The sequence below is a fragment of the Salminus brasiliensis genome, chromosome 10 (assembly GCF_030463535.1).
Source record: "Salminus brasiliensis chromosome 10, fSalBra1.hap2, whole genome shotgun sequence".
Classification (NCBI taxonomy): domain Eukaryota; kingdom Metazoa; phylum Chordata; class Actinopteri; order Characiformes; family Bryconidae; genus Salminus; species Salminus brasiliensis.
Window position 1 is genome coordinate 29,533,332 of NC_132887.1, and position 14,944 is coordinate 29,548,275.

The 14,944-nt window shown below is 42.3% G+C and overlaps 2 protein-coding genes across 2 annotated transcripts in view; one reads left to right on the forward strand and one right to left on the reverse strand.

Annotated features, from left to right (window-relative positions):
- The first annotated feature begins 2,360 nt into the window (after positions 1-2,360).
- On the forward strand, positions 2,361-4,782 carry LOC140564359 (uncharacterized). Its single transcript, XM_072689748.1, has one exon. It carries the CDS (start codon positions 2,457-2,459, stop codon positions 3,978-3,980), a length of 1,524 nt encoding a protein of 507 aa, XP_072545849.1. The 5' UTR covers positions 2,361-2,456; the 3' UTR covers positions 3,981-4,782.
- Positions 4,783-4,897: 115 nt separating this feature from the next.
- Positions 4,898-14,944, reverse strand: part of LOC140564358 (serine/threonine-protein kinase PAK 6) — a 42,126-nt gene continuing 32,079 nt past the window's right edge. Inside the window, exons 4-9 of the mRNA XM_072689746.1 lie at positions 13,638-14,180; positions 13,035-13,168; positions 9,700-9,826; positions 9,445-9,570; positions 7,404-7,538; positions 4,898-6,495 (exon numbers count right to left, since the gene is read on the reverse strand). Coding sequence (XP_072545847.1) covers positions 6,328-6,495; positions 7,404-7,538; positions 9,445-9,570; positions 9,700-9,826; positions 13,035-13,168; positions 13,638-14,180 — 1,233 coding nt within the window. The 3' untranslated portion in view covers positions 4,898-6,327. The remainder of the gene's footprint in view (positions 6,496-7,403; positions 7,539-9,444; positions 9,571-9,699; positions 9,827-13,034; positions 13,169-13,637; positions 14,181-14,944) is intronic.

The following is a 14,944-nucleotide window of genomic DNA, read 5'->3' on the forward strand; positions in this document are numbered from 1 at the left end:
TCAGTCCGAAATTGCTTCCTCTAACAAAGCAAAACAAATATTATGTGTGAATATTTTGGGGTTCTCAACCACAACTTGGTTGGTGTGACAGTGCTTTAAATGATATTTTCCTTTTTTTAATTGACTTTATTTCTTTGCAGACTACAATACAGAAACCATAAATTATATTTTGTTATGCAGCACAGTTTTTTTTGTTCTTGTGCAAAATCAGCCACATATGATTTTATAACATGGTTTAAAGTCCATGTTTTCAGTAGATGACACATCACCCATTACCACAGAATGGCTTCCGTCACTCATTTTCAGATGGGGCTGAAAGTAGAGAGTCATCATTCAGAAGAATGAGGCTTAAAAGGACACAAATGGCATCATACATCACAAGACATTTCGAATGAGAAGGAGTGCAGACTAGGGACGAGTCCTTGGTGTAACAGCAGTGGTAACAATGGTGTTGAATGCTGGTGGTTTAATAATACTGATTTAAATATTTAAAAAAATCCACCCCCTCAGACTTCAATACTGCTAATTTTAGGTTCAAAGAGAGCTGTCATAGCATTTTGTGTGCTCTGCCTGTTAGAGCTTCACTCGAACCTCAAATATCAACAAATATCAGCTACGGCACCATTCAAACATGACCCTCACCCACTCGGCTGCCAACACTTCTGAGGATAAAGGTTCAGCTAGAGTGAGAGACCATTAAAAAGGCTGAAGTAGGCAGTTTTTGGCAAGTGGGTTGACAATGCCTCTGACACTGAAATGAGTAGAGACCCTCAGGGCTTGGATGCACTAGAAAGGTGCAAAGCTAGTGCACTTAAAATGTCATGATGAGCAGGACACCATAATAAAAGGACTAATATGATCAGTAGTTTCGGTCAGTTTAATGTAATTTAATTTAATGTAGAATTCCCTCTATTTTGGAAATAAATCTGTAGCGCCCGGTGATTCCAGCTAGAAGATGAGCAGTGAATGAAAATCGTATGCAGAAGTTTACTATTTAGGATTGTATGCAGATTGGGACATAACGTTTTGGAAAAATTCCCATTGTTTGCATTATAAATTATAAGACAGTGATGCCATGTGGCATATGGCATCACCTCGAGTCAGTGGTCAATATTCTTTATAAGTGGCTTCAACCTCATTGCTCAATTAAAGGCCTCACTGCAGTGATTGGTTAGATACCATTTTGCGAAGTGCGGGCCACACTTGCTTGGCTGAGGCAAGGAAGGAGAACTCGAGAAATTTGGGCTGGAGTTTTGGGAGGCTTTGAGCTGATGGGACCCCAAGCCAGACCCCCCCTCTTTGCAAGGCAGAAGAAAAAGAGAGGAGAGGAACCGTTTTATGGTGCATAGTAATGGAGAGTTAACCACGTAGGAGGAGTTTGGGCGTAGACCTTCTCCCAAGCTTTTAATTATTACATAACTCCATTACATATTCTTAAAGAAATGATTAAATGATGTATAGGTCATTCATCTTATTCATGTACATCTATTAGACCAGCCAGATGTTCAGGTCTCAGAGAACAGGGAAACCTCGAAGGAGGCCAGAAACCATCATCTGGATTAGATGTACTTAATCTACAACCCTACAGGATTAGCAGATGGGCTGAATGAGATGATTTGGGGCAGGGAGTGGTTTGATCTCCCGTCTAGAGCTCAGAAGCACTGTTCTAGAGGATTGATGGATTGATTATCTGATGTTCTGATGACAGCATAAAAACTGAAACCAAAGAAATGAGAAACTACTCTCAGATGAAATTGGAATACATCATATACTTTGTATATATACGCATAAAATATTGCATATGAATAGTTTGGGCATATGATTTCCCTGTGAAATGCTATAAAATGTTGTACTTGCTGATGTTTTACCACTCTTAACAAAACCAGAAACACATGATCACCATTAAGTTCAGGCTGATAATATGTAACACTCTCCATCAATAAAACATGACTCATGCGTTTACATATCTACAGCCCTTCCTGACCTACATCAACATTTCAAAGCCCAGTGTTTTAACCTTGAATGGTCACAAACAGAAAATGCATGGCATACTAATTTTCTCCTCATGTAAGGTAGAGAGGAGTCCATTAGTCCTCAGTATGAAAGCAAAGCTGCTTTATTGCAAGAGTTTAAAACACAGCCGTGTTTTTTGTTTTTTTTTCGCCCCTGAGTAATTATGCCTTACAAAACGGTGTATCTTTCGCCTCCTGCCTGAGAGGAGAGGAGGAGATTCTGAATGGATGCTATAGCAGCGCCGGGCCTCAGATGGCTGTTGCCGTAGCAACGTGGGGCGGGCATGCAGGGAGAGGGAGGTATAAAACCACCGCCGGTCCCTGACTGAGACTCAGAAACTCTGAAGCCGTCTGCCAACAAAAACCAAGGCAGTGCCAGGACTGAGGCTGACACACGCGCTCTCGCACCCGTGAGGCTTCACCTGGAGAAGGAGGAGCTCCGCCATGCTGAGGCCCAAGGACCTGTGCCAGGGTTCTGGCACCAAGACCTTCTTGGACGCCATGAACAGCGGCAAGGTTCACCTGGCCCGCTTCGTGCTGGACGCCCTGGACGGGCGCATCATCAACTCGAAGATGGAGAGCAGCCGCACACCTCTGATGTTTGCCGTGTGCCTCCAGGACCATGGCACCAGGTCCAAGTTCACCCATCTGCTCCTAGAGAAAGGAGCTGACGTCAACAGCCGAGATGAAAACGGTCGCACGGCCCTCAGCCTGGCCTGCGAGCTGGGTCATCTGGACGCTGTCAAAATCTTGGTACAGTTTAACGCTGATCCAGAGGTCACCGACAGCTGGGGAAACAGTGCCCTGATGTATGCTGCCTATGGAGGCCACAGCCAGGTCCTGGAGTTCCTGATCAGAGCCTTCAAGAGGTTTGGCTTGAAGCTGGACCACACAAACCATGCAGGCCACTCTGCTATCCAGGTAGCTGAATACTTAGGACATACTCAGTGCATTCAGGCGCTCAACAGTGGGGGAAAGAAGGGAGTGGGGTCCATTGAACAGATGGAAGAAAAGGATGGGGAACTGCAAGGAGAAACTCGGCAGCCCAATCGCCTCTCTAAGCAAATTCTGGAGCGGTTCTCCAAACAGTTCCACGGCAAAAATGAAGAACAGCTGCCAGCCCTGTTTCAGAAGCAGCTGTGGGTTGGGGATAGTCACAATGAGAAGAGACGCTTCAGCCAGCAGCATTCCCCGGACCGAACCAACTCCAGTTATCACCAAAGTCTAAGCAGATTTTCGGAAAGGCGTTTCACAGAGGACGACCAACACGCCCTGTTCACTTCAAAACAGATTCAAAACTCCGCACTAAGAGAGGTCGGCACCACGAGAAAGCTGAACTTCACCTCAGAACGCTGCCAGAAAGTGGACGACAAGGAAGACATAAGGGAAAACATACCCATGTGGGGGAAAGCAAAGTCATTTAACTTGGACCTCAGGACAGGCAGAAAGCAGTCCTACCAAGGAGACATGCGCGACACCAGCCATTCAGCCAGCAAACTCAAAAGAGCCTCTCTTCAAGATGAGAAAGCACTCGTTGCCAAGTTTCCCTGCCATGGCAGCGCATCTTCAAAGACAACCTATGCTGAAAAACTGACCAAAACATCAGCAGAACTTCTGAACGGAGACGATGACAAGGACTTGAAACGAGGCGGTGCCTGCAAGGCCGGTAGACACAACAAGCTGCTCCTGGGCAGGGAGGAAATGGCATCGGAGAGAATTAGACCTCGTCCTCAGGGCTTAGGCGGACTTGGGACCAGGCTGCTCCGGCGCTTCACGGCACCTGAGTTCATGAGGCTGGTCAGGGACTGCCCCTCTGGTACTACAGGCTTGAGCAAGGGGAAGATCGCTCGCTCAGAGACGTTCCCCCTCTCACATGGCCACAAGATGGTCAACAGCCAGCCCAGCGTTGACAGCATCAGCGGCGTGAGGTGTGAGTTTGAAGGCAGCCCTCCTGTGAGTCGCTCCTAATTCACCGGGTGGCTGTTGGACTGCGACAGCCCGGCACACTGTTCTACAGGGATCACTTGCAGGGATCAGTCATTTGGAAAACACTTGTTCCAAGCTCACGTTAGGCAGCAAGGCTGTCGGCAAGGTAAAACCTACTACGTAGTTGTGAAGTTGCCTAGGTTACCAGTGTACATGAACACAGCGTGTAAATTTCTTGGGACTTGGTTGGTAGTCTGTGTACATGCTTTTGGAATGGCTTTAGTTATATGAGGTTGGACTGAAGCTGATTCGTAAAGCACCTTTTATGCCACAGGTTCATGTAAAACTGTCTGAACTTTAGTGTTCATGTTGGGGTTTTAGAATACTGACGTATTTATTTGTGGATTTATTTATTCCTTTCATGGTTTTATGCCCCAGGCTTATGTCGTCTCATCATCGCTTTAGTCGAACTACATCAGATGTGAAAAAGCTTTCTTTCTATCTAATGTAAACCTTCCTAACTGCTGTTTCTACTTATAACCTTTTATATTCCCTGATACATATTCTTGAATATACAGATCATTCTCTTTTATGTATAATTTTATGTATGATGGATGGCATTACTGTTTTTACGTATGTATAGTACGTGTCTGATTTCTTCACAGATAAGAGAAATATTGTGTGTAAAACCTTGTTAGCCTTGTTTGAACTGGAGCAAAAATCCTATACAGCAACCGTGAAGCCTGTCAAACGTCATTTTGTTATATATAACTATGCATTGCAACTGCGAATGTCAATCATTTATATCCTGTAAACAAAAGTTAATAAACACATGTCCAGTGTACCTTCTGGCAGGCATGTTGATGTTGGTGTGTGATGTGTGATGGTGATGGTGACAGCATGGTGAGGGGAAAAAAAGAAAGAAAAGAAAGGCTTCAGGTAATCCACTGCACAGCCCCTGAATATCCAATATGCATCCTTTATTCATTTTACAAAATTAAAGTTATGTTCAGGTTCTCTTTCCTCTTAAAGAGCCGACATACAAATACAGCCACAATGAATCATGTTGAACTGTCCAAAGAATTCAAAGAAGGTGACACAGTACAGATCTGTACTCGGCTGGTGACGGACCAATCAGCATGAACCAAACCAGTGTGCTTTACCTACACAAGCGTAATCACGATCACAGTCTCACGTTCCTTAGCAGCACACATACACACACTCACACACACACACACACCTACTGAAAAAGCCATGACTTGTTAAGAAAGTAAGTCAATCAGTCAGTCACAGTACAACAGGTTGGGTGTGGAAATGCCGACACGTATGTTACATTCCAGGTGTAAACATACCATACGCACATACTCGCACTCTCTCTCACACACACACACACACACTGTAAACAAACGCATTGAAGCCAGGTGACTTATTTCATGTTCCTTGTTTTTTTTCCCCCACTCATAATTTAATAATAATAATGATCAGAATGCAAACACAGAGTCAACTTCTAACATGATTGTATGTACATTATTCCTTTCTCAGTCACCCACCTAAAAATTCAACCTCTGAAGCCGAGATGCAATATTTACAATTTCCACATTTTACAAACAATTCACGACACCTTTTGGAAACGCAGGTGGGTCAGTCTGTTGAAAAACAAACAAACAAACAAACAAACAAACAAAAATCCAAACAAACAACGAAACAATAAATAGCTGAATCATAATTTCTATTCAGATGTTTCCGATGGCTCATTAAAAACAGCTGCCACAACAGTAGCAGAACGACAGTCGACGTCAAAGTCATTTAGCAAAACTTAAAATCAGCCTACGTGTGCCACTGTATAGGCATGCAAGTTGATCCTGGACAAGGTGCAGTAGCCTCTCTGTGCTAAGAACACTGGTCAAATATCGACCTAATCAGGCCGCCTGGCTTCCTTCTTCTGAGTCGTCTGGAATCACGATGATGTTTAAGGGTAAAAAAAAAAAAAGTGTGACTCGAATACTTTCAGCTGACACCCTGACACAGAGTGTATCTGGGCTGCCATGTAAGTGACGTCCTCAGGATAAAAAAACATTTGTCATCGCCCTATGGCGCAACGTCTTCCTACTCCAGTGATGCCGGTGGACAACCACAGTCTTCATCATCCTGATCGCACAAGGACAAAAGTGCTGATAGTTTCTGTTTTGATTTTTTTTTGTTTGTTTAGTCCACAACAGCTAGCTGTGCGACAGCCTCTTCTGCTCACTGCTTTGCACCCAGTACGTACTCATGTAGTTCTGGTGCACAGAGGGCCTCGGGTCGAGAGGGCCTGGGGAACTGCAGTGGTGTAGAGAGAGAGAGAGAGCCTACGATGGGCATAGTGCAGAGGAGAGAGGCAAATGGGAGCTCAGCAGCGGGACATGCGCTTGCGGTACTGCTCCACTAGGGGCACTAGGCACTGCGGAGAGCTGCTCTGCAGGAGGAAAGGGTGCTCAAGGAGGTCAGTGGCGCTGGCCCGCTCCATGGGGTCTCTGGTCAGCATGCGGTCCAGGAAGTCCTTCAGCACTGGGGAGACCTGAGGAGAAAAATGAGTAGTGTAAGGGCACAGAGGAACTATAGTAGGGTAGTTATGTATTTACATAATTACATTTTAATAATGCAGTAAAATGGAAGTTTTGACTTCTAATGGCTGAGGCTGCTTAGGATAATAGCCCTCACGTCAGCTACTACTAGATTGGCAGTTTTCACAGCTTCTTGTCTGCATTCGACATTACCTAGACCACCTAAAGCCAGATTTCACATCAGACCATAGTGCCTAATAGGGCATAGTGGGGCAGCCATGGCTAAATGTTTAGAGAACAGAGCTTGGGACTGCCACAAGGTTGCAGGTTTCATCCTTCTGGACCAGCAGGGAGTGAAGGAACACTTTCACCTTCCTCAGCATTCATGGCTGATGTGTCCTTGAGCAAGGCCTCAAAACCTAACCTCTAAATGCTTTCAGGGTGCTGAGATGGCTGCCCACTGCTTTGGTTGTATGTTTTCACTTACAAGTGTGTGAGTGTGTGTGTTAAATGTGGAGGATGAATTCTGTTATACTGCTGTCCAATGGCTGCGAATAGTGTTTCTGATCATTTGATCAGAGCTGTACGAAGATATATGAGCACATAGTCAACAGAGAGCAGCCCAACACCGTGGGCTTAGCATGTTGACACTGTTCTCTCAGTTGCACATCTGCAAGTAAATGGGCTTGTGGAGTAGCAAGAACAAGAACTGGGAATCTGTATTCAGAGTAATGAAGTACCTGTATTGTGTTTGGAAAGGAAATAAGTATCTAATTAATTATTCATTAAAAAAGAATTAATAATTCTCATTTCTTGTCCAGTTGTCTGTTTGCTGTTCACATGATACCCTCTGCAGCAGGAGACTGCAGTCTACCCAGATGAACCGTATGACTATGGGGCTGTTCAGGGAGTGCACTCTCACCTGCTGAATGTTTCGGATGGTAGGTGCTGGTTCATCTCTCAGTCTCTTCATGGCAGCCACTGGAGTTTCACTGAAGTACGGAGGTTCTCCATCCACCATCTCCACCACCATGATGCCCATAGACCAGACGTCCACCTGTGTTACATTTCATAACACAGCAATTTCAGACAGGTCATACAGAAAGTAGATTGCCTCACATTTAGATATTTGGAAGAGTGCAAAAAGTGACAGCCCGGTGTACAAGGTCACTGATTATATATCTGTTTATATATTTATGACAAGCACATACATATACATCATCACTGTTATGTAAAACCTTGTATCGCCAATCCAATTCATTCTTCATGAAATTCTGTGTAAACACAATGTAAAGAACAACTGCCAGATTCACATTATGTCCAAAAGTTGACATTGACTTCCACTGACAGTTAAGGTTTCGGAGAAACAAGGTTTTTAAAGACAAAAGTATTGGGACACATATGCACATAATGCACTGTTTCTTCTGAAATCAAGGGTATTAAAAAGATTCTGTCCTGCTTTTGTTGGGGTGACTGTCTCCACTGTCCAGGGAATGCTTTCTACTAGATTTTCTAGCCCACACCTGGCATTAGGCATGGAGCCAATAGGTTCTTCCGCTCCAGACAGTTATAATCTACTGTCAATACTTCTCAATAGGGACTACACAAGCTGTGTCAGCAATAGGTGCAACATAAACAGACATGTATAAAGTACTAGAGACCCAGACTTGAGTAAAAGTACAAGTGCTATATCAAAAAAAGTGACTTGTGGAAGTGGAAGTACTAAAGTATTCAACATTTTTTGTAATTAAGTAGTAAAGTAGTTTATTCTAAAAGTACTTCTTAAGTACTGAAAGTAAAAGTACAAGTACTGTGGATGTAGTTCTTACAGAAAGCAGTCAAAAGTCTGAATATCAGTGTTTATATTATTTTAAATGCTTAGACTTAAAGACTCATAATTTCTTTGGCTGTAGTGCAAGGACAGGGATGTACAGGACAGGGAGTTCATGAACATGGGTCTTCAGTTAACTCTCTAAACAAACTCGGCCCAAAAGAAAGGCTGAACAGAACTGACTCAACCTGCCACATACAAGTGTTTCATATGTAAAAACCAGTGAGGAGAGCAGCTTAAAATACTGAGCTTAACTCTTTATAAACTAAACTACAACAAAAAGATCCCAGACCATTAGGCCACATACAAGTATTTGAAGGTGGTGAAGATAAGGTTTCTTCTGGTGTTTCTTCCATCTCTGAATAAACTGAGCCCTAGCGTTAGTGTTCTCACTGCAGCAGTGGAGTGAAAGGAAGAACGGCATCATGGGTGCTCACGGCTTGATCGCTTGTTCTGCTCAATATTGAGGCGGCTTCATTAAAAACCCGGTGACAGTGCTATCTAGCACTCTGGCTGTGATAATGTGGGTTTGATATGATTCGTACCATTTTTTTAATTGTAATAAGTAACGATGTTGCAGCACATGAAAAATGAAACGGAGTAAAAGTATTAAGCTCATTCAAAATATGTAGTAAAGTAAAAGGAGTAGAGTACAGATACCACATTTTAATACTTATGTACAGCAGTGAAGTAGTTCTACTTCATTACTATACATCTCTGAACTTAATGTAGCTGAATGCATTCATTTGGAGGGGTGTCCACAAACATTCGGACATATAGTGTAAGTAGACATACTCTCCATTCTCTATTCATACTGTTCATCTTTAGAAATTACAGTTATTACAACAAAAGCATGTTGTAATTGTATTATAATTGCCTCTCAGGTATGAGTCATTAAAACCAGCAATTTGTGTAGTTACATTGTTACACTTAAATAATGATGTAATTCAAACTGAACGTACAGCAAAGCAACAGCCGTGCTTCTACACATACTGTAGGTGTTTACAGTAAATACTATGTATGTCTGCATATGTGTCAATATGCGTTATGAGTGTTTGTGGGTTATTATACAACAAATATATAATTTAGCATGTATGCTCCTGTTGTACCATGTTGTGCGTAGATTCATTACCTCAGTGCCATATGGTGACTTTGAGATAACTTCAGGGGCCATCCAATATGGAGTCCCCACCAGTGACTTCCTCTTAGGAATATCTTTGCTGATCTGGGCACAGAAGCCAAAGTCTGACAGCTTGATCTGAATGGGAAAGAGGCGCACCTTGTTGTTATTCACTGCAGCTGCATGCTAGCATAATTTGTACAATTATTGCATAGAACCACCAGTGAGAGGAAAGAGAGGGAGAGAGGGACGGCAGGTGGAACTCACTCTTCCGTCCAAGGAGAGCAGAATGGAGTCGCTTTTGATGTCGCGGTGGATGACGCCCTGAGAGTGGAGGTAAGCCAGTGCCTGCAGGACAGCCTCACACACTGTGGCAATCTGCTCCTCGCTCAGCCTGCGCAAGCAGCATAGCACAGTTAGCACAGCGGATCACTGTCCAAAACCTGGCACCCAGACTGAGTACAGTTCATATCAGTTCTTTATGATCAGTGTGTACAGAGACAGGTAAAAGTGTCAGCTTGGCCATTAATTAATAAATAAATAAATAAATAAATACAAATAAACAATCCCTCTTACCCCAAAGTAATGAGAGTTTCTAGTGATGAGATTAACATCATGGTCCCTGCTTAATTTAATCAAGACATTCTTACAAAGAGGGGATTCTTTAAGGTTTCTTTAGTACAGGCAGTTGTAAAATATGGAACACATAAAGACTCCTTTTGAATGCATAAATGATTCACTGGTTGGTTAAATGGTTCTTTTCTTATGATAGAAAAAAAAAGCTAGATCCAGTTTTGCTATAAGTGCAAACATATGTCCAAAAATGGGTAAAAATACATTGCATAGCATAGCTACAAACACACGTAAAGGAAACTCGCTCTTCTCTGAAGTCTTTATCTGTAATTAATAAATGCATTTTTACATTTTTTTTTTAAAGTTTGTTTTAATTGTTTTCCTAATATCTGTAATGAGGGCTGGGCGACATGGTAAAAATGTTATATCACAAAATGTCATTTTCACAACACATAAAATGAACTGTGATACATGTGATCACAGACAAAATGCATCAGTAGCCATTAAGATTCTTAAAGACTGCTGTTCAGATATTCTTCCACACTGAGTACAGTGATCTTTATTCAACATGTGCTGCTCTACATCTAATGAAACTAATACAGACTAATTACACTGTCAGTAATGAAACCTGCAGCTGATCAGTGTTCTTCAAGCACTGGCAATACCCTCGATATACTCTTGCTCACCATGAAAAAGTATGCTACGATACAATATTGTTGTATCGCCCACTCCCACTTGTAATTATTATATTTAATTTCTTTTATCTTGTTGTGATTTATTTAATGGTTATATTGTCTGAGTGTGTAATTATCTTACTGTTTATCACTGGGTTTTGCTGAGTGGTACGTTTACACCAATCAGCTATAACATTAGACAGGTATAATACACTGATTATCATTGATTATCTTCTTTTACAGTGACATCAAAAGATGATATAAACTAGGCAGCAAGTGAACAGTCAGTTCTTGAAGATGATGTGGTGGCTGACCTGAGGTTAGTTTGCACTTCTGTACTGGTTATTAGAATTAGACTCTGGATGTGGGTACAAATTAAGCAAAATAGCAACTCAATATTTCCACAAAATAGCAACTAGCAGAACAGCTATAATGATGCAAAAGATACAATAACCTTGCACCTTGCACAATTTGTAAGGCTGGTTCTAAAACACGCCTGTAATCCTTGGGTATTTTACACAGAAGCGATAAAGGACATGACAAAATGGAGCACTCTGTAAGTTCACACATCAAACCAGATGTGTCCTGATCTGGTATGTCAGCTGCTTTCCAACATCTCCAGATAAGCCAGTTCATTCACAATCAAGGCCCTGACACTGAGGTCAGCATTTGTCTCCCTAAGATGCCAAAGCTGATTTGGAGTGTAGGAGCTAATGTTGTACGCAGCATTCACTCCAGGTAGTGTTGAGCGGACTGTCTTAGCTTGCAGCTCATACATTAGAGCAGGGAAATGTGTATTTTTCAGTCTGAGTTTCCTCTTTGTCAGCGCGGCACTGACAATCTGATTATGTAATTGAATCACTGCATCTTCCCGTAGAAGTGTGGGGTGGTGGGGTGGCTAGTATGTATGCGGCAGCGTTAGAGGGAACAGCCGCTGTCTATGTTCCAGCACAGCCTCCTCAGATGCTGAGTTAACTGTATACTGGCCCCTTGTGGTTGAGATAAGCTGCTACAACAAAGATGCTTGAGTCCAGATCGCCGTCAGGGACACCTTAAATAAACCCTGCAATATGACATCATCGCCGAGAACACCCTGGGTCCTGTTTACACACAGTGAATAAAGGACACAGATCCTCCCGAATGGTCATTCATCTCTTGTTGTGGTCTGAGGTAAAAGTAAAATCAACATCAGGGATTAGCAGATTTGGGCCCAGTTAAGTAATAAAGCTCCTCTGACAGAACTGTGTCTCCAAAGCTAAATTTCCCAGCAAATGCTCAAATCTCTTGTTCAGTAAGCTGCGCTCAGTCATGTATACTCTTAAAAGTCAAGCTGCCAAAAAGGTTTTTTGAAGGGATGCACTGAAAGAAACATTTTTGTAAATTGATGTGAAAAAGTGTGAAGAACAGTTTAAAGATCCTCCACATAATATATACCAATATACAAAATACTGTAAAAACTGCTGTACATTTGCAGTGGAATCTGTGCAGTAATCCACTTAATTCCTTAATCACAGCAGATTGTTCTAAAAAATGATGGATTATAGTCAAATCAGTTTGAGCATTGGGTTTTACAGAGATAGCTTATTTTAGAGTTATCTGCAGAGCATATTGAAAAAAGTCACTGGTCTAACTGGTGTAATTTGCAAATTTGTAAATGTCTAGAGCAGCCTTGTAACTCAAGACAAGGGACTTCTTAATATTCTTTGAAGTTCGGTTATTTTCTGTTATTTAGCTTTTATTTATTCATCTACTGCTCCTTTCATCTGATTTCTATGGGAGGGTTTAACATAATTTTTTTTTACCCATTATTACACCAATCAATCGTAACGTTTATCGTCTGTCTTCTTAATATTAAGTATGTCCACCTTGTCCCCCCTTCACATATCTAACAATTCAAGACATGGACCGTACAAGACCTCTGAAGGTGTCCTGTGGTATCAGGCACCAAGACGTTACCAGTAAATTCTACCAGTAAAGTCCTGTACGTTGTGAGATTGGGCCTCCATGGATCACGTCAGTGAGCCTTAGGTGCCCACGACCCTGTTGCAGGTTCAAAAAATGTCCTTTCTTAGAGCACTTCTGGTGGGTACTGACCACTGCATACCAGACAAAAAACCCACAAGACCTGCCTGATGTTTTTGACCCAGTCAAAACCCAGTCGTCCAGTCAACGCAGTTTCACCCTAGTCAAAGTGGCTCACACCTGAGAACTGAGTGATTTCCTGCTGCCTAATATATCCACCCAAAAGCCATTCAGAAATGACAGCAGCATCTCAGAGGTATCCTAATTTTGCTAAAACAGCCGTGAGGGCAGGTGTTGTTCTTTGCTGTAAACGCACAGTATATGAAGACTTACCTGGTTTCAGACACAATGTTAGTTAGAGCCCCTCCCTGAAGATACTCCATTATGACCCAAAGTTCCTCCTCCACCAGCGCGCTCTTAAACATCTCCACTACGTTCTTATGCTGGTAGTCCCGCATGATCACCACCTGCAAAGACATACACACTTACTTAGTCACTCTTACAAAAGAACAAAAGAAATCATACACATTTAAGAGCAAAATCAGTTCCAATTTACACCTAATCCACTAGTCACATTAGTCATCTAATTATTAATACTACAAATGTGCAATGTGCAAATGTCAGGTTTCCTATTCAGTTATTCATTTTAAATCGTATTACTCAGAAACTGTTACAGTAAACCTTTAATTGAATTAATTAAAGACAGGTTTTAATTTGAATTCATTAAAGAAAGGTTTTAATTAGTAGGTAACATCGCATTAATTAAGATATTAATTTATAAGTAACCATTCACTGCAAGGTTCTTTAGGGTACCAATGTCAAAAGCTTTATACCAGAAATATGTCTTATAGAAATGTTAATCCCACCACATTCCAAAACAGATACCCTTTATATTAATATACCTATATTATCAACTCCTTATTAACAATTCCTCACCTCATTGAAGAGCAGCTCCCGCCTTTGTTGCCTCCTCAGGTCCATCATCTTGACCGCCACAAGTCGGCCACTGTGTTTCTCCCGTGCAATACAAACCACCCCAGTAGAGCCCTCGCCAATCTTCACAAAATTCTCCAGGTATGAGCGTGGGTCGCCCTTGTCCACCACCATCTGCAGTGCGGCTTTGAACTGCTCGTGGGTGACTTTAGGCGGGTCAGGGGGCGGGCGAGGGGACGGGTGCTGTGGGGGTCTGAAGGCAGGGGAGCATGTTCCTGGTGGGCTGGTGGCTAAAGAGCCAGTGGGCGAGGGGCGGGGCTGTGATGGGCTGTCCTGTCTGGGGTAGAGTCCTGGGTTGGGGCAGCCTGAGTGCCTGAGGAAGGGGTCAGGGCCGGCGGGACGGAAGCTGATGTTGGGCGAAAGGCCGATGGTGTAGCTGGAGGATGAGCGCACCGTCCTGTGTGGCCGGGTGGCGTTCACCAAAGGACTGCTGGCACCGCTGTGGAAGAAACCTGGCTGCGGCCTCAGAGCGGTGTCTGCCTGGAGCTTTGGAAAGAAAGAGGTAAGTCATTACTGTCTGAAAATCTGATTTTAATCTGATTATAATTATTTATACATAGAAGTTACAAGAAATTCATAACCAGATATCTTTTACTTACAAACACAAATAAGACATTTCAAAGGCATAACTGTGTATTATCTGAATCTGTCATTTAGTGCTCTAAATATCAGAGTCAGTATTTGTATTTGTATTTGATCCATTAGTGGAAGATTTATGTGGGCTATATGGAGTGGCAACTTTACTGGGACGTTTTAAAAAGTAAAAGTTTAATTAACCCCTTTATGCAGAAAGGCTTATTACACTGTAAGGTGTATTATTTAGTAACTACCAGGACTTCTGTGCAAACTGGTCGGGCTATTCTTTGTAAATATAAGTTTTTAATAACATTTTCAGCCTGCCAGCGGGCCACTAGCTTTATGAACAAAAATATTTTATTGTGAATAATTTTGTGTATTCAGGTCAGTTTGCATAGAAATAGGGTTTAGTTCTGAGGCTCAGTAAGGCAGTGTTTACGTCAGGACACTGATGGCCTTTACTGACACATACTACGCCATGAACTGCAGATACCAGGCAGAACCAAGAAAAGCGCACAAGGAAGGAAGTTTTAGTTAACTAGTTAGATGCAGGCAACCTATTCATACACATGTCACTCTTCAAAATAAAGGTGCCTTTAAAAATGTTAAGTTTTCTTGAAACCTGCTAAGCTTTCATAAAAGCAGCTTTACTTAAGATTGGCATCAAACAGCAT